Raw genomic sequence first — 23777 nt, 5'->3', positions numbered from 1 at the left:
AAAGTTCTGCTTTGGAACCATGCAGTTAATCTCTCTATCTATCTATCTATCTATCTATCTATCTATCTATCTATCTATCTATCTATCTATCTATCTATCTATCTATCTATCTATCTATCTATCTACAGTTGTCCTCAAAATTATTCATACCCTTACTAAATCTTGTGATTGTTGCATGTAGTGATTAAATGAATGCTTGTTTTCAAATTATGTATCAGTTATATGTGACCAACAATTTAAAGAATGACAACAATACAAAATGCAAAAAAAGTATTTATTTCTGGGGTATTTTATTGATGAAATCCCAAAAAATGCCATGTTCAAAATTATTCATACCGAGCCACCTTTTTAATTTAATAGTCAATAGCATAGCCTTTATTCTTTATGACTGCTTCCAGACGATTCTTGTACGTGTCCACAAGCTCCCTGCATGTCTCCTGTGGGATGTTGGCCCACTCTTCTTTGGCAAATGCCTCAAGCTGGGTCAGGTTGGTTGGTTTCCTTGCCATCACTCTGGTCTTCAAGCAATGCCACAAGTTTTCAATGGGGTTCAGGTCAGGACTCTGACTTGGCCATTCCAGGACACTGACATCATTGTCCTTGAACCATTTCTTCACTATCTTGGCAGTGCGTTTAGGATCATTGTCGTTCTGGTACATCCAGTTGGGGCCAAGCTGGAGTTTCACAGCAGATTCCTTCACATTTTCATCAAGTATCCTGATGTAATCCTCCTTTTTCATGATACCTTGGACCTTGACAAGATTCCCTGTGCCACTGGAGGAGAAGCATCCCCATAGCATTATGCTTCCACCAGCATACTTGACTGTGGGCACAGTGTCCTTTGGCGTATAGGCTTCTCCTTTCTTCCTCCAGACATATTGAGCATCCATATGACCAAATAACTCCAACTTTGTCTCATCGGACCACAGGATGGTGGACCAAAAGCTGGGATCTTGCTCCAGATGACGTCTACAAAAGGCCAGGCGAGCTGCCAGATGTTTCTTCCTGAGCAGCGGCGTCTTCCGAGGTTTACGTCCATGGAGACCTCCTCTGTGCAAGACTCACTCGATAGTGGACCGTGACACCTTTGTCCCTGTCTGGTCAAGCATTGCAATTATGGCATTGATCTTGGTCTGTGGGTTGATGTTGACTGTAGACTCTCTGCAGATTTTCCTTGCAAGTTTGGGGGACACCTTACGCTTCCGGCCACGCCCACTGAGGTTGTTAAATGTGTTAAACCTCTTGTGCGTCTTTATGATGCTCTGGACGATTGAAACAGGGACATCATACTGCTTGGAAATGGCCTTGTAACCCTTTCCTTCACTGTGGGTAAGAACAATATGCTGGCGTAGGTCTTGGCTGAGCGCTTTCTTCTTGACCATGATGACCGGGAATTGCGAAAGATCTGAGCACTTGTCACCTATTTATACTCTCTGGGAAGATAACTTTTTTTGCTTTAACATTTGAAAAAACAAAGGGTTTTATTCCATTGTGACATCTTGAAGAACCTACTGGACAAAAATTCCCACATTTGGCACATTTTTGCTGAAATACTGTCAAGGGTATAAATAATTTTGAACACAGCGTTTTTTGGGATTTCATCAATAAAATACCCCAAAAATAAATATTTTTTTGCATTTTGTATTGTTGTCATGCCTTCAATTGTTGGTCACATATATATCTGATTCACAAATTTGAAAACAAGCATTCATTTAATCACTACATACAAAAATCACAAGATTTAGCAAGGGTATGAATAATTTTGAGGACGACTGTATATATCTATCTATCCATCTATCTATCTATCTATCTATCTATCTATCTATCTATCTATATGTATATATATATATATATATATATATATATATATATATATATATATATATATATATATATATATATATATATATATATATGTGTGTGTGTGTGTGTGTGTGTGTGTGTGTGTATGTACATATATATATATATATATATATATATATATATATATATATATATATATATATATATATATGTGTGTGTGTGTGTGTGTGTGTGTGTGTGTGTGTGTGACTCTGTCATTCTCTTAATCAAGAGGCAGACATAAAGAGGAGGACTGTTAGGATGTCTTGACACAAAAACACAGAGAGTTCTGCTTTTCAGCTTAAATGGGAAAAGAGCTCTCCTTTTGTGTCGGAAATCTGAATGAGGTCAGTGGGAATTTAAAAATAACTGATGACCATAATGTCACTACAGTTCAAGACTCACTAACACTGAGATGTTTTCAGCTGCTCATCTGCTATTCTTTTCTTTTTGCTATTCTTTTTTATCACAAGTTGTCCAAATGATTATTTTAAAAAGGTAAGATTACAAGGTGATGTCACGAGGGGAGACAATTCACAAGATAATCCTAACGCTTAAACCCTGATCAGTCTTTTTGGATATTTGTGGATGTTTGCTGCGATGTTTTGGCTTCAATCGGCTGATATCACAGCAAATTTAACAGTAAATGAAATGAAACACGAGTTTTAGAACACTAGCTTTGCAATATGCATGTTCCCTTTCAGTGCTACACCAATATGAAAATAGTATTGTACGTGCAAATTATATGATTCAGGTTGCTTTACTGATTTGTGCTGCGGAGCTGTTAAAAAACCCTGAGAGGAAATAACATGTAACCTTTTACATTAACTTCTTACACAGCTTTCCTCTGTGTGAATGTATGACGTAAATCCTGTTCTTGTGATCTTTTTTTGCTGTGTAACGCTCTACAGTAAGAAAAAAGTCAGTTATCATCATCCTATTAGAATAAAGGCCTAGGTCATTTTTTGAGGAAAATGAGTTTTTGTCTTAAATCATCTGTTGATAAGGCTGACCATCTCTGGTAAAATTTGCTTAAATCTTTAGCTTGGTTACTTAGCATAAAATGTGTGACTTTGGCAATTTAACAAGCTTCATGATGGCAGCTGCTTCAATAAGAAACATAATCTTTAGTGCAGTAGAAGCTGTAAACATGACTCTTGAATCAGATTCAACTGGTGAGGGATTTGGTTCTGGTGAGGCCTATTATAAAGGCTAGGGTATAATGAAGTATAGCAATTTAGTCTAAATTTCACAAGTTATAGTTTTACAAAAAAATTAGCTACTTCTAGCTAGCTACCTATTCCTGGCTTATTTCTGTAAGCTAACATAAATGAGCTCAAGGCAATAATCAGTGTTGGGAAAGTTACTTTTAAAAAGTAACTAGTTATAGTTAGTGCTGAGAAAATTCAATTAGTTACTTTACTAGTTTCTAAATTATAAAAGTAACTAGTAACTAGTTACTATACTTTACTTAAAAAAAAAGCGTCGGTGGCTCAGTAACAGAAAGGTCAACCTTATCAATATAGTTACTATTTTCATGACATGTAGTGGAACAATAACACACAACAAATAGATTAAGAAATATTGACAGGAATATTTATTTTTGTAAACCAGAACTGCTCTCATTTGGCAGTGTAACTGTGACTAGTTTCGTTTTCGTGTGTTTTCAGGTGCTTTAAAAGATTGTCATTGCTGGATTTCGACGTGAATAAACGTTTCTGCTCTGGGCAGAGTTTGCATTTCACAACCATGTTTTTGTCGTCTGCCTTTACCTCCACGAATTCAAAATAATGGTTGTACTTCCATCCTGCAAAGCTGGCACCGCTGTCTTCCACTGTAGATGGTTGTGAGGTACTCGTCTGCTCGCTGCTGCTCATCTTGTTGTGTTTGTTTACTGTGTGCACGCTTGATCATACTCATGTCTGTGTGTGTGAAGCAGCATGGGCCTGCCCAACTCTGTTTCTGATTGGCTTCATCAAACCTTTTTATTTCCCCTGAGAGTTTGCTCCATTTATTCTGGTCGGTTATTACATTCCACCACAGGCCAACGTGTAGGACTCACAGCGCACTCTCGTTGACCAGATACTGTGTGTGGAATGGATAAACCCGGACTCATTACTTATTGTCCTGGGTCCACTGATGAAATGCCATGTGCCAGCCTGCTTCAAGTCATCCACTATAATCCCTGTCCCTAAGAGGCCAAGGACCACAGGACTAAATGACTTAAGACATGTGGCCCTGACCTCTGTGGTCATTAAGTCTTTTAAATGCTTTGTGCATTCCAACCTCAAATTCATCACAGACCCTCTCCCGGACCCCCTGCAGTTCACCTACAGAGCCAACAAATCTGTAGATGATGCAGTCAACCTGGCCCTCCATCTCATTCTCAAGCATCTGGACTCAGCAGGAACCTACACCAGGATCCCATTTGTGTATTTTAGCTCTGCTTTCAACATAACAATCCTGGCTTCAGGTCAAGCTCTCCAAGCTGAACTTGCCTGAGTCCACCAGCAGGTGGATCACAGACTTCCTGTCTGACAAGAGACAGCAGGTGAAACTGGGAAAGAACGTCTTAGACAGCAGGACAATAAGCACTGGTTCCCCTCAAGGCTGTGTCCTTTCTCCTCTTCTCTTCTCCCTGTACACCAACAACTGCACCTCCAGTCATAAGTCCGTCAAGCTCCTCAAGTTTGCAGACAACACCACCCTCATCGGACTCATCTCTGGTGGGGATGAGTCTGCCTACAGGTGGGAGATTGACCATCTGGTGACCTGGTGCAGCACAACCTCGAGCTTAACACTCTGAAGACAGTGGAAATGGTTATGGATTTCATGAAAAGTGCAGCCTCCCCCAGGCCTATCGCCATGCATTAATCCACAGTGTCCACTGTGTAGTCTTTCCGCTTCTTGCGGTCTATCATCTCTCAAGACCTCAAGTGGGAGCTCCCATCACCTCCCTTATCAAAAAGGCCCAGCAGAGGATGTACTGTCTGCGGCAACTGAAGAAGTTCAACCTGCCAAAGACCATGATAGTGCACTTCTACACTACCACCATAGAGTCCATCCTCTCATCCTCCATCACAGTCTGGTATGCTGCAGCCGTAGCAAAGGACAAACACAGGCTGCAGTTTATCATCCGCTCTGCAGAGAAGGTGATCGGCTGCAACCTGCCATCTCTCTTTGACCTGTACACCTCCAGGACTCTGAGGCCTGCAGGCAAGATTGTGGCTGACCCCTCTCACCCTGCACATGGACTATTTGAGACTCTCCCCACCGGTAAGAGGCTGCGGTCCATCAGGACCAGAACCTCTCGCCACAAGAACAGTTTCTTCCCCTCTGTCGTCAGCCTGATGAGCATTGCCCATGCCCTCCCTCCTCCTCCCACATAACCCAGACTCTCACCATGAGACTGTTTGTCTGTCGAGTTATGTGTTACATTAACGCCCACTATACTTTAAATTGCGCAGCTCCACATTGCACCTTGTATCCACTGTTTTCTCATCCACTGTTAAATTCTGTATTATTTTCTTGTTAGTTGTTGCACCAACACGCCAAGTAAAATTCCTTGTATGTGCAAATGTACTTGGCAATAAAACTGGATTCTGATTCTGAGTTCATTTAAATAGAGCTCATTGGATACAGATGCCCACAAATGCTACTATGAGAAAGTCAAAGGAGCTCAGCACGGATCTGAAAAAGCGAATCATTGACTTGAACAAGTCAGGAAAGTCACTGGGAGACATTTGTTCAATTCAGGTTGGAGTTATTTTAAGTTTTTAGGGTGCTTTATGGAATTAAAGGACAGTTAGTGGTCAGGTTTCAAAAAGCTGTCGAAATTGCATGTTGGAAATGGGCTAAGTTCAATAAAAAACCCAGCAAAGAAGACCTGGAGAAGTGAGAACAGGGGCTGCCTCCTGACCAATTTGATTTACCTGACATTTGTTTAATTTAACTCAGGGTGATTTCAGTTTTGAGTTTGCACTATGGAATGAAAGGGCAGTTTAAGCCAGGTTTAAAGTTGCCTAAGTCACACTAGAAAAGGGGTCACCAACCAAGACCGAGGGCTACCTCATGATATACAAGTGGTACGAAGGGCTACTTGTCTGATAAAATTTTTCTGCATGGATCACTTTTTAATAATATTAATCAAAGTAGAAGTGGTAATACTATGTGAAGAGACTGCTCACTGGCCAGTGTTAATCACTTCAGAACTATTATTAGTGGCTAAATTTTGAAAATTTGCAATTTCGTTGCACTTGTTGCAATGACAAATAAAGTTCTCTTCAATGATGGTAGAAATGGGCTGCATCGTGAGCAGGGCCAGTTTTTGGAACATGCCTCGGGGGCACCTTAAGTGGTTCTTGAGGTCACCCAGGTGCACCATGTTGGTGACCCCTGCACTAGAATGTTAGAAAAATTGGCCTAAGTCACTTAACCCTGAAAACATTCCCCAACAAAAGGCTGTCCCTTTTTTTCCCATGTGTTCAGCCCCCATGTTCAAAGTCTTTTTGTGTTCTCACTTTTTCAGCTGCATTTTATCAGACCCCAGCTGTTTTTTTGTTTTTTTTTAGTTACATCTATCATCATCATCTAAAGCTTAACTCACTCCCAGTTTGGCTTGGCACCCAGAAACTGCTGTGTGTGTGTGTGTGTGTGTGTGTGTGTGTGTGTGTGTGTGTGTGTGTGTGTGTGATTATGTGTGATTCAGGCAAACAAAAGGCTACATGCCACAGGCCCCATAAGTCTGCTGGATCCTTCAGTGTCCACATGATTTGTTATTAATCCAGCATATTTCTCTGAGACACATGGAAAGACGATTATCATTCATTCATTCATTTTTCTATACCGCTTATCCTGTTCATGGGTGGCTTGAGCCCATACCAGCTGTCATTGGGCGAGAGGTGGGGTACACCCTGGACTGGTCGCCAGTCAATCGCAGGGCTGACACAGAGAAACAGACAGCCATTCATTCACACACTCACACCTACGGACAATTTAGAGTGCTCAGTTAACCTGGTGAGCATGTTTTTGGATTGTGGGAAGAAGCCGTGGGAGGAGAGACGATTAAATGTAGAGAAAACACTGAAGGTATAATTTCTGAAAACCCTTAAACTTGAGACTGTAAATACAATGCTCCACACATTTTCCTCTCTCCAAATCACCATGAGACATTTTCACAAGCTGAGGAAAAGAAATCCAGTCAGCTGAAGACTGAAACAGACTGTGCCCTAGAGGAAATGAGCCTTCTCTCCCATGGTGTCCTTGGAGTAAATGGTGCAGACCACTGTGGTATTTTGTTAAAGGGAGTCATGGACGATTCCCCCGGCTCAGAGAGAGGGGAGTATTAGAACATGAATGGACGTCCATCACTGTGAGCTCTAAGGTGAATGCACTGACAGGATTAGCTGGAGCAAGCAGGGTTTAACCCTTGCAGTAGAATTATGTACTGTCCAAAGTACTAAAACTAGATATTTCATTTCACTATTAGTGTGTTTTTAAATCCATCTGTGCTCACCATCCTCACTGGTGTGTGTCTCCATGCCTCCTTCGTTGTCCACGTCCTCCACGGCTCCATGCTCACTGTACGGACTCTCGCTGTGGGGACAAAACCAAACAGTCAGGGCTTGATCAACTAGAGCAGGGGCCTGTACTACGAAGCTGGATTAAGTCATCCAGGATAACTCTGCGACAACTCGCTGAACTTCATCGGATCTCTGTAATCCAGATCTGCTGTACTACGAAGCTCGTTATTAACTCGATAAGTGAATCTGGCTGGGATCTGTGCGTGCACACATGAAATGGGCGTGGTTAGCAGCCCCGGAGCATTTTCAATGGACACTGGAAAAGAGAGCAGCCTACTTTACAGCGGAGGAGCAGCAAATACTCCAGCAAAAATACGAGGAGTACCGCAGTATCATCCAGGCCAGGAGCAACATGACTGCGGCTGCGAGAAGCCGCAGGGATTGCTGCAAAAAACCCACCGACTCTGTGAATGCGTAAATTAAAAAATGCTGATATTAATAGACCTATCTCATCATGTGATGACAGGGGCAGTTATTCATTCATATTGTCAGTCAGTGTGTGTGTGTGATCAGCATCATATCCGAAATCATAATTAGGAAGAGTCCACTCTCCTACAAATCCCAAGGAAAACGCTCATTACAGGCAATTTATATTGCAGATGCAATAGCAGTGGGGAAAAAAGGACGTGGGAGCAAATAAAAAATAAACATAAAAACATCCTTCAAAATGGTCAGTATGAACTATTCCATTTGCACACATTTCTACTTTTCCCTGACAATGTCTCAGTTATGATGATCAGTAAGATATTGTTTGTTCACAGCCCATAATAAAAAAGGCAGCCTGTGAGCTAATGTTAGCACTTTATAGGTTCTTACTGCTTACCGCTGTTACTCCGGCGATGCCTCCTAACTATGGTAGGGGTATATATAAGGCGCATCAGATTATAAGGGGCACTGTCGGCTTTTGAGAAAACTGAAGGCTTTTAGTGCAGAAAATACGTAATCAATAGCGATCCATATATAAGGCGTATCGGATTATAAGGCGCATTGTCGGCTTTTGAGAAAACTGAAGGCCTTTAGGTGCACCTTGTAGTGCGGAAAATACGGTAACTGCTTTTCTACACAAAGCCACTTGAAAATCTGTTCCAATTGATCAGTAAGGGAATACAAATGTCAAAAGAACTCCACTCCGCATTTTCCTGGTTTCCTACTACACATCCGTATCCTGCAGGTATAAAGTGGGGTGCCTTGGCACTTCATCTTTTCAAGTTAATGCAAAAGTTTTGTTTTCTGCTCCAAATTGGAGATAAGGGTCTATAAAACATTTTTTGTCCGAGGATCAAGAAACCAGATGGAAAGAATTTTTTTTTTTTAGTTCAGTTTCCAAATTGCCACAATCAAAATTATGAATTTTTTAAAAGGTCTTAATTTTTTTTATCATTTGCTTTTTTTACGTTATTTCTATTGCTATTTTAGGTCAATACTGTGTAGGGAATCAACTTTTATTCAGAGGTGTATAGTAACAAAGTAGATGTACTTTGTTACACTACATAAGTATTTTTTTTTTGAGGATTTGTACTTAACTTGAGTTTTTTTTTTCAAGACTTTTACTTTTACTTTTCTACATTTAAAGATTAAAAAATATACTTTTACTTTGTTACTTTGTCATTTGCCACCTTGTTACTCGTTACAAATTAAATTCATCAAAGAGATATCTGGGATGGGCGGGTCCCAGTAGACAAAAAGAACCCTGAAGAACCACGTACGGTACTCTCCCGAAGGCAGGTGAGGGGCGCGATTCACGAGCGGCAAGGCAGCGCGAGGCAGAGATCTGCAGCACACGTGCAGCACTGTAGGCTAAACATGGCAGCCGCGGAACATTTTGACGACATGACGAGGGAGACAGAAGACGCTTCGGCAGAAGACGAAGGTCACTCATGGTCATACCTGGCGACCATGTTCAGCTACCTCGGGATGGGGGTAAATGCCAAAACCTACCAAATGAAGTGCATGTTGTGCCTTCCAAAGTGCCACGAGATAAAGGCCTTTAACAACTCTCCATCCAACCTTAAGAAACATATAGAGGTAAGTGATGTGAATAAGTAAGTTAATCGCTGCCAATGTCATGTCATGTGGCAGGAGGAGTATAAATAGTGCTGGGCCGTTACCGATGTCCAGTAACGGCATTTCTGACGGTGGTTAAAGGCCCAGCACTAATATGTGCTAATGGTTTTACATAATTTTAGCCAACATTTTGGCCTTTTCATTAGCCAACATTACGTGCTAGTAAGAAGCAAGTTGCTAACACTATGTGCTAATAACATTAGCAACTTGCCCGTAGATAATCTTGCAGAAAATTGTTCTGTAGGACTGTCAATAATACAAGGCTAGCATCTTAACTTACTCAAACGAGGCAGTTTTCCTCCTGCATGATACATTTTTAGTATTAAGTGCTTCACATTTTTATGAAAAATACACAATCAAATCATACAAGATCAGTAACTTGAAGTTAAGCATTAGGTTATTCATTCTTTGTTGTCGTTTGTTCATATGAGCTGCAGTAAAATAGCATGCCATTCAATAAAACGCTTTGTTCAGTGTGCAGTATTATGTTGTAGCTTTAAACAATTTGGTATTTTTGAAAGATAAAATATAGTTGACAGTTGACCAACATTTTAATTTATTAATGTTGAACATGGCCACAAATGGGACACCAAGGTGAAAGTGGTTAGAACAATTCAGACCTATCATTGTGGTAACTGTTGAATGATGTCTTGAGTATAATTTAAACTAATATTGTTATTTCTTTTACTTTTTTGTTTTTCATGTAGAGAGCACACCCACACCATCTAAAAAAAATATGAGCAGCTGACTTCACAGGAAAGAAAGAGGGCTTCGGAAGCTGGGACCTTCACCATCAAATAGACCACCTTGCTGGATACCTGATCCATACCTCAGAGTGCAGTTGACAGGGCCATTGTTCAGTATGTTGTCAACGGGCTCCAGCCATTGTCAACTGTTGAAAATGAAGCCTTCAGAAAGCTTCTCACAGATCTCCTTCCTACTGCCAAAGTCATCACACGGTTCACCCTGAGATCAAGGATTGAAGATTTAGCGAAGACTATGAACGTGTTAAGTGAGGAGATGAGTAAAGTGGATCACATCGCCACCACTACAGACTGCTGGTCAGTTAGGAGAAGGAGCTTCCTTGGTGTGACTGCCCATTGGGTGAACCCTACAGACCTAACTAGACAATCAGCAGCCCTAGCTTGCAGATAGCTAAGAGGTTCCCACACCTTTGATGTTTTGGCCACCGCACTTAATGGTATCCATTCTGAATATGGCATGAGGAACAAAGTTGTGAGGACAACAACTGATAATGGATCCAACTTCCTGAAGGCTTTTCAGATCTTTAGCGTGGACAAAAAGCAAATGAGGAAGAGAAAGACGATGAGGAAGAGAATGAGATGGAGGAGGGAGTGGTATTTGTTGATGTGACTGCGGTCCTAGATGAGAATGATGGCTTTGAGTTTGAGCTTTCAAAACATCAATGTGCTTGTCATCTCCTCAACTTAGTGTCTACAGTTGATGCTGAAAAAGCAACAGCCAACGATGGATACAAAAAACTGCAACGCTCAACATTCAGCAAGTGTTATGGGCTGTGGAATAAGTGTGGAAGATCCTGCCAAGCAGCTGAAGCTGTGGGAGATGCCTGCTCCCTCCAGCTGCTACGACCAAACGCCAACAGGTGGAACTCCAGCTTTGAGAGAGATCTGTGCAGAATTAAAGGTTCCAATGTAAGTTTGAATTGTGTATTTATCTATATTTTTATTTTTGGGTACAATATTCATGCATAATTGTGAAACAGTGGTTTATTTTTTCCCTAACAGGTTCCATCCAATTGAGCTCACTTTCCTCAAAGAGTACTACACCACCGTGAGCCCTGTCGCCCAGTCCATCAACATCCTCCAAGGAGAAGCAGAAGTTCAGATGGGATGGCTTCTCCCGACTATTGCCCTGCTGAGCAGGAAACTGGAAAAAACAAAGATTGCACTGAAGCACTGCAAGCCGTTGGTTGAAACCATTCAAGTGGGCATCCTGAACCATTTTGGTGAAATGTTAAGAGACCCTGAATTGGTTGCTGCAGCGATTCTCATCCCGAAATTCAAAACAAACTGGATCCAAGATGATGATACACTGAAAATCGGTAAGACAACATGGAGAAAATATTCATTTAATTACAAATTTAATGTACGCTCATTACATTTATGTTATTTTATTACTCATCAAATAGAAGTTGAGCCAATATCTGAGATGTCTAATTGTCAGAGTCAATACTTTATGATTTGATTTGATTTGATTTATTTCGGTCATGTCAGCACACTTATACAATATCACACATTTTCAATAGATCACATTGTACATGTCTGAAAGGGGAAGACAGGAGAAGCAGAGCTTATCTCGTCCCGTCCCCATTTCCTCAATATTATTTTCCTCTTTTTCACATATCATCAGATTATTATGAATTTTGATTCCATTTACAGATGTATGACATAATTCTTGATTGTCTTTTAGTGTCCATATTCGATCGTTAATGTCCATCACTTGTCTTACAACAACAACAACGTTTCAGCATTCTTCAGTCTTGACAATTTTGGATGATACACACTTAGCTATTATCATTTTCATATCCGTTGAAGGTCATTTTGGCATTTTTTTTCGTGGAACCACTGCACCTGGTTTCTCCTTGTAGCTAGTGTTTATTTGGGTTTGGCAAGTCAATGTTAGTAATAACACAGATTAAACCTTTTTTCTGTCCAATTTTAGAGAAATGATCTCCAGCATATGTGATGAAGCTGTTCAGATTCTAACTTGGTGCTCTGTAAATGCAACAAATAATAATATTACAAGTTTTCTTTGTCTGGATTTCAACCGTAATGAATTCTAATATGTTGTCAAATAATACAGATTTTTCCTTCAATACTCTGAATTTGATATTTTCAGCTATGAACAGTGCGACCCCCCAACTTTGTTTTCTCTGTTCATACAAACAAGGTTATATCCTTCTAGTTCAAAGTCCATGCCTTTCTCTTCGTTGATCCATGTTTCTGTTATTGCAATAATGTCAAAATGGCTCTTAAATTCCATTAGGTATTCCTTTGGAGTCAGAACAGTTCTGGTCAACATTTTGATTTTTTATCAGATCCTGATGTCCATGGTTTGTAATCCAGTCAGGGAAATCCAAATGTTCATATTCCGAGTTACAGTTCATTTGCTCCTTTTCCTTTAGATTGTGTTGAGGTTTTGAAGCTTTTTTGTTATCCATTTATTCGTCAAATTTGTCCAGATCCTCTATGCTCTTGATCAGCACCATCTTCATTTGTTCTGGTGTTTCTCCGTTGGTTCTTATCAGTATTTTGCAGTTTGCCGTCCAGTTGCTTTTTATCTTCCCGGCCTTTTTCAGCTCCCGTGCCTTCTTTGCCATCTCTGCATTTTTCTTGGTCAGGTTTTCATTGAAGAACACCGCCGTCCCTTTGAGCTTTGGGCCCTGTTTCAGCAGCGCTATCTTGTATTTTCTGTTTGTGAATCTCAGTTTCACAACTTTCCCGCCATTGGCCCCTTTCCAGGGCATGAGGTGACAGTATTCCACGTTATTGAAATCCACTTCGATTCCATTTGATTTCATGAAGTCGGCCATCTGTCCCTCCACCGTCTTAATGTCCTCTTTGTCTCGTGCGCTGTCATGCTCCCCTGCCTGTCCGTTTGTCAAGGCTTTCGCGTAGGAGCGCGGTTTGATCTTTATGCCGGTTACGATCACTTCATACAGCTTGGCTTGTTGATCCAGCTCTTCGACTCGCGTTTCCAGTTGTTTGATCATCTCTGATTGTTTTTTGTTGTAATCCTGCAGCTGCTTGTGTTCTCTGTGAAGGTTTTTTAATTCAGTGAGAACAGTTTCTATTTTCTCTTCCATCTTCACCATCTTCTCATATAGATCTTTTTTGATTTCTTTTTGTCCTTCCAGGATTTCATGGATGTTCAGCCATGTTTGGTCCGGATCCGGACCCAGAATCCGAACTTTTTATCTTGGATTTTCCCTCCCTATTGCCTCCCATTTTAGTGAATTCCAGAGAGTCTTGGAGTAGACTGTTAGTTTTGCTGCAGCTGCTATCCAAGGACAGAGCTCACTGATATGCGTCCGTCTCCCATGGAGGACAGACACCAACACCAAATTTGTTTCTGATAGTGTTGTTAGTCAATGTAATATTATTTATTTCTTTAGAATCATGGAAAATGTCATAAATGTAATTAAATTTGTCCAATAAAATGTGACTGTACTCATGCTAGTGTCACCCTCCTTGTGTTTCAGGGTTGGACTACATCAGGGAGCAGTTGGAGGATCCTTCCATTTCAGCAGATGCTGGATCTGGCTCATCTGATGGGGGAGACTTCTTCCCACAGAACACCAAGCGCCACCAAACAGCTTGATTCATACCTGGCCTATGACATAAAGATTCTCAACACATTGGTTCTCAAGTTGTCTGTCAAACTCAACACGCCTCTGCCTGCTTCTGCAGCTTGTGAAAGGCTGTTCAGCATAGCAGGTCTCATCTTCAGCCCAAAAAGAGCACGGCTAGCTGCGAACACTTTTGAAAATCAGCTTCTGCTGAGGATGAACCACAAGTTCAACTTGATCCAAAAAGCTTGTGTGTTTTGTAGTGTGCCTCAGTTGATGAGGTTTTCGCAAGACATTATTTTTTTAGTTGTATTCTTTACCACATTCTATTCACCTGAAAAGTGAAATAAAAAAAAACAAGGGGAGTATAACTTTTGGTTGTTTGGCTTCTTTCCATGCGTACTATAAAATACCTGTACCTGTACTTGTACTTTTACTTTTGATACTTGAGTATATTTTTTCGCAAGATACTTTTGATACTCAAGTACATTTAATGTGAGCTACTTTGAGACTTTTACGCAAGTATTTTTCTAATAGGTGACTTTAACTTTTACCAAAGTCATTTTCAGTTATGGTATTTATACTTTTACTTAGTTACTTTTTTCAAGTACTTTATACACCTCTGCTTTTATTTAAATATCGAGGGCTTGAATATTGTGGATTGGCAGAAATCAAAAATGGCTGCCATTTTTTATAACTTTTTCAAATTGAATATATTAGCCACTACAGTACGGCTGCTACACTGAAGGAGAAATTGTTAAATTGAAGTCATTACTTTGTACTATTACCTGAGTATTGTGTGTAGGCTTTTATTAATTATTGTATTTCATAAACAATATTTTGGTATGTGTGTCAGGAACTTTCTAAAATCTCACAAAAACTTCATGCCCTTTAGTAATTTTTCTTTTCTAATGTCATATCATTTTTCAATTATTTTCTCTCTTCTATTGCTTTGATGTGATCAAGTTTATTCAGCTGTGTGCCTCATTCGCAAACTCCATTTAGTTAGTTGAAGCATGCCTCAAAGACGTAAGGTCCTGGATGTGCAGAAACTTCTTACTGCTGAACTCAGAGAAGACAAAAGTCATTGTTCTTGGACCTGAACATCTCAGAGAAGCTTTCTTGAACAACACCGCCGCCTTGGACGACATCAGCTTGGGGTTCTGGGAGTTCTTTTTGATCGGGACCTGTCCTTTAACTCTCACATCCAAAAGGTCTCAAGGACAGCATTCTTTCATCTTCGTTATAACAAGAAAATTAGACACATCTTGTTTCAGAGTGATGCTGAGGAACTAGTCCATGCTTTTGTTTCCTCCAGGTTGGATCCGGCTGTCCTAATAAGTTTATGAGGACTCTTCAGCTGGTTCAGAACACGGCAGCTCGGGTATTGACTTGGACCAGGAGGAGTGTTAGTGGCTTTACACTGGATACCTATAAAATCTAAAATACAATTTAAAATTCTTTTTCTGACTTACAAAGCTCTTAATGGCATAGGGCCATCCTATCTTAAAGAGCTTATTGTTCCGTATTATCCGTCTAGGTCACTGTGTTCTCAGCACCAGGCCTGCTTGTTGTACCTAGGGTCTGTAAAAGTAGTCCGGGAGGTTGAGACTATAGTTATCAGGCTCCTTTTCTTTGGAATAACTTACCAATTGGGGTCCCTACCTTTTAAGAATAGACTTAAAACTTTCCTTTTTGATAAAGCTTACAGTTAGAGCTCGATCAGGTCTGAACCAGCTCTTAGTCATGCTGCTATAGATTTAGACTGCCGAGGGGAACTGACATACAGGGCTCCTGTTTCCCTCTCTCTATCTGTCAGTCTAACTTCTAGTCTTAATGTCCTCTAGTTACTGACCATACACCTCTCTGAGAGGCTCTGAGATTGTCTCAAAGGTTCCTCTGGATCGGTGATTTGGACGGCCTGCTGCCGTGGACCTACCAGACTCCAGCTAAGATGGATTTTTACAGTTTAATCATAATCAACACTACGATGCCAAACTACAGACTGTGTCTCTCTGTCTACCTGTAGTGTGTGTGTGTACGTGTGTGTGTGTGTGTGTTTTCCAAGTTTTACAGACCTATGATTTTCATACTATTTTTTAGGTTGTGCTCTGATACTGAAAAAATGTCTCAAATTGGCCATACGATATAAATATCAGTTGCTACTCCTGATCCTGAATCAATACCTACTTATTATGTATGGATTAGTTAATCTGATCAATACAGTTTCCATGTTGTGTTAAGGCTGGTGGTGGGTTTGTAGCCTTCGACGCCCCCTAGAGGGCAATTTTTTGATTCCCTCGCTCACACCAGAGAACCAGCACATCGTCCTCACCTCCTTCTCCTCACCTTTTGGGAAAACATCAGGCCTTGCACCAGTTAGCACCGACATGCTACAGGCTGCTAACAGCTGATTTCACATGTAAACAATGCGGCCATGGTTACATGCAGGATCTCCAGACAAACACAGGAGCAAAAACAGCAAAAATATCTCTCAAGACAAAACCAGTTTAGTGTCTATGACCAACGAATGGGCCATACAAAGTAATGACCCACTCGTAATGCAAAGATGATGAAAAAACGATGACAAAATTACAAGGAACTGACAAATAAGAGAGAGCTACCACAACAGGTTGGCGCCTGGCAACAATAACACAAGGGGCACAGTGAAGGAGGGACCTACAGATAAGGAGAGAAAAGGAAGAAACAGGTGACAGAGACTGCTTCCAGACAGGGAGCTGGACCAAGGTATGAGCTTCTGCTCACTGTTCACTGTCTGACAGGTGATCTTCGTCTTACCTTGTGATTGAGGTGATTAACATGGTTGTTACAGGCTGTCTTATTCAGAAACTCAATAATGTGAAGCTGTGCTCTGCCTTGTCATGTTCTTGTCACCGCAAGCTTGTTGAACTTCACTGACATACTACTGACATAGCTGCAGCACAGAGTGAGCATGCATACCTGCAAGATGAACAAGTTGCTGATAAGCTGGGTTTGGCAGCATGACATGTGAACCATTCATGGACAGAAAAAATAAGAGGGCTGGTGTCAGAAGCATTGTGGGATTAAAACCAGGGATTCAAAAAATTAATTGATTTATTGTTGATAAGAAATTACTCGATTCAAATAAATTTATTGCAATTAATCATGTTTTTAACCCATAATTCCCCGCCAGCCTACATGAGGGTGCGCTTTGCGACAGACTTTGGCGCACATGGGGGAACACAAGAGAAGCAGATCTCTGACAACAACAACAACAACAAGACAGATGAAAAGAAGTGGGCCACTTTCTTAAAGATCCACCACTGCTCCCTTACTCAAGTCCTGCAGCATGGTGGAAGGTTAATGAAGGCAGGTTTCCAATAGTAGGAAACCTTGCACGGACAAACCTGGCATGTCTGTTCCTGCTGAGGGAGTGTTTTCAACAGCTGGCCTAACTGTGAACAGGCTGCACACAAGGCTCACTCCTGACCAGTGTTTCCCCTACCATTGTATTGGGGGGCGGCCCGCTCCCCAACACTCGCTCTCCTGCCCCCAGCTGTCGACAATGGGTGCGTCTTAAAGCTCCAAAGTTCCATCCTTCCTTCCTCCACTTGCATCGTTCTCTTGCGTCTTAGTCCCTCCCACCAGAGATGCATGGGAGAGACGCGAGGAAATAAAGAGAGGAGAGAGGAACGGAGGAGAGTCGTTTTTAGAGCAATGGGACATCCTCTCCTTCGGAGCGTCACATGAAGCGACGTGTTTCATTGATGACGGCATCAGCTGATCACCTCTGGATCATCTGTCAGTCAGCTCTAACAGCTGTTTGTGCGTTTGGGCATGTGCGCTGTAATAACTCTGATCAAACAGAAACAGTAACAGAGCTTTGTCTGTTCCTTTAACCTTTTTAAAAAAACATGTTACCATGAAGAAAACCTGCTCTCTGTTTATTCTGTGTGCTGTTTAGAAGCTCATTGATCACTTTTCCAGTAAAATGCGTAATTGTGAAATTATTTATGAATTATTTAGCCTTTATCTAGAGCCCATCTGATCATGAACTCTGAAGCTTCAGAGTTTATGATCAGATAAGGTGGGTTATATTAATATATTAATATAACCCACCTTATTGTGTCTCAGGAAGATATTATTGATCAGTCAGTTTTCTGTATTAATCCTCTGTTATATTGATTTGATGATGGTTGTGTTCAGTGTTTTGTGCTTTAAACTCACAGCAAACACTTTATTACCAGATTTATGATCAGTTCCTGAACGATCCTCTGTGCCTGTTTTCAGCTCGTCTTTTCTCTCATTAAACTCCGTTGTGTTTTTGTGAAGTTTCATGTGAAGTCTGAGCTGCTGCAGCGTCCAATCAGAGAGTGATACTCCATATGGGGGCGTGTCGGTCAGTGAAAAGACTTCCTCAAAGCCGGCTCTCATGTTTCCTCGATCATAGCTCCTCCGATCAGTCTCCTCTCTCCTCTCTCCTCTGAGCGCAATTATCACATTGGGACAGTCTTCAAAATGGCGACTGGGAAAGTACTTCCGGTGTCGTGGAGGAGATAGGACAGAGGAAGTACAAAGTTACGCACCCACAGTCACCCCCTGCCAAGGCCATACATCGTTCACATTTGTCCCCACCCTGTTTTGCGCATGGCAAAGTTCCGCTCCATCGCATCCACAGACACACAAACATGTGCCCACATTTACACACACGCACAGACAAGTAAAGATGCAACACTCGCTCTACTAAATTTGCAAGTTTGTTTTGCTTATAACAGACAGTGCACTTATTTATGTTTATGTTTCAAGTAGCCTTAAAGAAGCCTTTCCATTGCATTGTTCCATTTATGATTTTTTTTTCCCCGTTGTTAAGAATAATCATTTTATTTAGGAATATGATTTGCATTTTTTATCATACGAAAGATAGCTTTTTTGTAGAAAGGAACCCATTAATTCAGAGGAATTCAGCTTCTCAGAAAAATTGACGCTTATTAATCGATTAATCATCAATCAATAAGATGAAACGATTATCAATTAATGAATTACTCGATTATTTGCATCCCTTGTAAAAACCTTTAGGTTTTTTTTAAACCCCAACATTGTTGAAGGATGGTTGTTGGTTGGAACTTGGTGGAACTTTTCTCTAATATTGATGATTTATAGTTTATTTTGGCTTTTACCTGTGTTTAATCTTGGCTCAAAGCAGAAACAAGAACCATGGGAGGAAAGACACATTGGTCTGACCCCTGACCTGAAAAGCCACCAAGTGTCTTGTTCACACTTACCAGTAGTCTCCTCCAGCCATGCACTTCTCATAGACAGGCCCGTTTAGCTCTTTGGCATCAGGGAAGATGGTCTCATGATGGATGATAATGGTCTTTACGATCTCGTTGACATGGGCCTGGCAGGACACCTGGTCCTGGCTGTCTGGCGTGGGCATCAGTGTGGGGCCGAAGCATATGGCCAGGTTGTATGAGTCCATCATATTCTCGTCGCTGTACTGAGACAGGCTGGGGGGTGGATTGGGGTGCAAAGGGGTAGAGTCAACAGGAGATTCAGATTCAGGGGAGATTCAAATCAACACCAAACACCACTAATCAGGATACCCTCTGCACCTGATAAACAGGAAAACATACTTCACAGAATCTGGCATTCAGAGGTAACCAATGACATCTTATCATGTTCCCTCTTTCCCTCTTCCAAGCTGCTGCATATGTCTCTGAAACCTGAGGACTGAGGAGGAAGCTGATCTGTCCTGTCTGAGTGAGTTCAAACCTGGGGAGAAGTGGTTGAATGGGCTTATCAGCATCTATAAACTCACTGGTTGAGGAAGGCGAAGAGGTAGCGCATCACTATAAGGACAGATCTGGGGATAGTCAGGAGGATCATGCGTATGCACAGCGCTCGCTCATACAGGTTCTCTATTCCTGAAGAAGTAAAAGAAGAGAGAGAAAAAGAGAAACATTAACTCAGTAAAATGCTGTGATGGAAGACTTTAAACAGGGTGAAGTGACTAAGAACCTCTGCTTTATGCAAAGCACACCACTCCACATATTTATTTACTTCAAACAAGTCCAACATATATCAGTTTTAGTGCAGATGGAGGCTGAGTGGATTGCTTGTCAGAATTACTGATGGTCTGCAGAGGACCCAGCTGATGCAATCATTAGCACAATGCATGCATGGGAAAGTGGTGTGGGCTTTATTGTCTGAACCATCAATCACATTTTCATCTTCATCATCATGCGAGCAATAAATACATCACACCAGACTTCCTTTTACACATCCACAATAAAAAACACTAGATGCACAAACAGTGTACATTCACTCTCAACGTCTGACAAAACAGATGAAGCTGCCAAACCCCATTAGGTTACTATTTGATTAGAATTGACATCATTAACATAACATCCCGCCAAGGCAGGAAACTCAGCTGCTTTCTTAGTGTCTTATTACTCAGCTTCCTTACTTACCACCCAGCTCTGTCAAACACTGGATTCTGGTTGGTCAAATCCAGTAAGAAGGTGTCCAAGGAAAACAGCCACCATGTGATAATGATGTATTCTCGGTACAGTCAGCTCTGAACAAGTGAGGAAGGCCAGCGGAGTGAGGAAAAAAAGAGGGAAAATAGGGTGCAGCTGCAGACCCCAAAGCAGGAATTCTTAAAGATATCCCAAAGGGACAATCACAAAGAAAGCCAACAACCACAAGGGTAGAGGGGGGAAAGGCAAAACAACACTAAGCACAGTCAAACAGGCTCCTTAAACCAGAAACCAAACCACTGCTGCCCACCAGACAAACTCTAAGAGCTGCAGATAAAACCAGACCCTGAGAATACAACTTTGTACTTCCCAGAAGACACTGAAGGAGAGCCTGACTTCCTCTGATGGTGAGATGATGAGTCAGCATAGAGACCAAAGGCCTGGACTACAAAGCAGAATTAACAAATCTGGGATCTTTCTCTGTTACTTGGGTTGACTTTGCAGACTTTAGAAATCCTGATAAGCAGTACTACAAAGCTGGATATCAACTCAGTAAGTGAACCCAGGGTTTTCCACTCTTTATCAGTGCACACTCACATTAAAGGGGTGGAGTTTGCAATGACTGACCAATCAAAAACATGGAGAATCCCTGCAGAGCAGCCTCCTTTACCCTGGAGGAGCAGACAGTTATTCTTCAGAAATACAGAGAACTCAAACACATCGTCCAGGACAAAAAGCAACACTGCTGTTACTGCAAAATCCAGGATGGAATACTGGCAGAAAATTACTGGCTCTGTTAATGAGTACATTTATGCGATTATACAAAATACATTCATCAGACAATATCGACAGCTCAATTCACAGAGCTCTTCCTCAGTGTGCTTCCTTTGGTTTATATTTTCCATTCAGCACCATCTGTGTGAGCACGATTTGTGTTGAATATTAATTCCTCACAGTGACGGTACGAGTAGATGTGCGTTCCATAAATTCACATTTCTGCAGTTTATTTAATTTATTATTATTGACCTCATTATTTTAGATGACTGCAATGTGTCAGCAAAGTTTACAAATGTAGCTCAGTCCATCTGATGAAAATCTGTATCTTTGGTACAAGATGTCATTGGGGACATTGAAGGATTACATCTATCCCCAAAAACTCTTTCTCTACCAAGCACTTGTCTGACAATCCACGCACTAACCTAAACAGGATCTTCTGAGGATGAACAGACCATTTACCAAGAGAGCTGACTGGTCAGGAGGTAGTGCTTTTATACTTGTTGAGCTCTAATCCAAAACCTAACCTGCTCTGGAGCGGTTTAGCTGTTCAGCATATGTAGCCATAGTGATTTATCCCAGTAAGAAGTGAACCAGCGTCATAAGATAGAAAATCCAGAGTAAGCCCGAAGTAACCTTGCTTAGAGAAAATCTAGCTTTGTAGTACAGGCCTCTGAACCCCCCACCCCCCCGTCCAGCACACACATCTGCCCCTGCACTGTGGTGATCACCTTCACCAGAGTCAGAGTAGGCAAGCTGACAGTAGCCAGGTATACATGGACCCAAATACTCCGCTTGCATTCGGTTTATTTGCTCAATAAAGAACTGAACCTTTGTGTACACCTCATTCTGAAAGAAACGTGCCAATCCGAATGGACGTTTAATCGGTTTCACAGGGGTGGAATATTCCTTTCCCCAAACTGATTGAGGTATCATGTATCCACTCAAATGGAAAGTTGTCAGGGTGCTTTTTTTCAGCGCATGCTAAGATATGCTGTAAGATGCAACTAGAGTCATTCCTCAATTTTAAAAATGGCGGCGAGCCGTCAGCACTGGACTGCTGGTGATGTTTATGTTTTTCTGCGCATGTCCATTGACATGTATACTATTGTTTTTCGGAAAAGTCATTCAGAAAGATTCCATTCAGAAAGACAAAACTTCTCATGTAACTGTGGCTAGTGAAAAAGAAGCTCTCTTCTTTGTGTGATGATCTGGATTTATTCCAGACTACTTTAAAAAGGGTTAACATGGTGCCGGGGTCAAACCTGCATAAATACTTTATGTTCAGCAATGTGCAGTCTTCATGCAGGTGTGGAGCCCCTTCTAATACCACCCATTATCGTTCCCTGGCAGCTTCTGTGTGACGTATGACACAAAACAAGATTTTTCTGGTGCACTGGTCTATCTCTTTCCTATCTCACATTGTATCCCAGTTGGACAAAAATCTGAAGAGGCATCATTGTTTTACGATCTGTGAGATAATAACAACCAGATACACTGCCTGGCCATAAAAGAAAAAGAAAAGTCGCCACCAAAAAATAAAGGTCACAGACTCTTATATTTTGTTGGACCCCCTTTAGCTTTGATTACGGAATGTATTCGCTGTGGCATTGTTTTGACAAGCTTCTGCAGTGTCACAAGATTTATTTCCATTCAGTGTTATATTAATTCACCAAGATCTTGCATTAATGATAGTAGTCTGGCTGCTGTGCAATATGGAGGAACAAACTGCCAAAATGAAAAATTAATAAAAGTGAAAATAAAAACAAAAATAAATGAATAAATTTACACAAGTAAATAAATAATATCTCGCCACTAAGGGCCACCCACTCATTTGAATGTTATTTTCTGCTGTATTTAATGCTGGCAGTCTGCCACATAGAATAAATAAATGTTAGAGTAGGGTGCTTTTATTTACTTATTTATTGATTCTAATTCTATTTCCACATTTATTCTTGTATTTATTTTTTGCATTTTATTTATTCATTCATTTATTCACTTATGTTTATAATTTTCATTTTTGTTTTTATTTTAACTTTTATCTATTTTTAATTTTAGCACTCTTGGTCCTCTATAGTGCAAAGCCTTCTTCAACACATCCCAAAGATTCTCAATGGGGTTAAGGTCTGGACTCTGCTGTGGCCAATCCATGCGTGAAAATGATGTGTCATGCTCCCTGAACCACTCTTTCACAACTTGAGCCCAAAAAATCCAAGCATTGTCATCTTGGAATATGGACGTGCCATCAGGGAAGAGAAACTCCATTGATGGAATAACCTGGTCATTCAGTATATTCAGGCAGTTAGCTGACCTCATTCTTTGTACACTTTCTGTTCCTGAACCTAGAGCTGACCAACTGCAGCAACCCCAGATCATAGCAATGCCCCCACAGGTTTATACAGTAGGCACTATGAACAATAGGTGCATCACTTCATCTGCCTCTCTTTCTACCCTGATGCACTGATCATTCTGGGACAGGCTAAATCTGGACTCATCAGACCACATGACCTTCTCCCAAGAAAAAAGGCAAGAGGGAGAGGGGACAGGCCGGCAGGGGATCATTTTGCAACTGCAGAGGTTGTGTGAGTGAGTGACAGTAGCTGAAGCAGAGAGGAGTTTTCCTAAGCTACAGCTTTTTAAAACGTACTTGAGGTCCACTATGTCACAGGAGCGTCTCTCTGGACTTGACATCATCAGCATTAATCACACAGTTGCACAACAAAT

General features: G+C 41.1%; 1 protein-coding gene across 1 annotated transcript in view; it reads right to left on the bottom strand.

Annotated features, from left to right (window-relative positions):
• The window catches only part of LOC141786431 (SLIT-ROBO Rho GTPase-activating protein 1-like), a 74241-nt gene that overhangs the window by 32725 nt on the left and 17739 nt on the right, over positions 1-23777 (bottom strand). Inside the window, exons 9-11 of the mRNA XM_074665075.1 lie at positions 19619-19724; positions 19083-19307; positions 7358-7437 (exon numbers count right to left, since the gene is read on the bottom strand). Of these exons, the coding sequence (XP_074521176.1) occupies positions 7358-7437; positions 19083-19307; positions 19619-19724 (411 nt within the window). The remainder of the gene's footprint in view (positions 1-7357; positions 7438-19082; positions 19308-19618; positions 19725-23777) is intronic.

The sequence above is a fragment of the Halichoeres trimaculatus genome, unplaced genomic scaffold (assembly GCF_033239565.1).
Source record: "Halichoeres trimaculatus isolate MK-OKI-2021-1 unplaced genomic scaffold, fHalTri1.1 fHalTri1_scaffold_28, whole genome shotgun sequence".
Classification (NCBI taxonomy): domain Eukaryota; kingdom Metazoa; phylum Chordata; class Actinopteri; order Labriformes; family Labridae; genus Halichoeres; species Halichoeres trimaculatus.
This window is presented reverse-complemented; position numbering and strand designations above follow the sequence as displayed.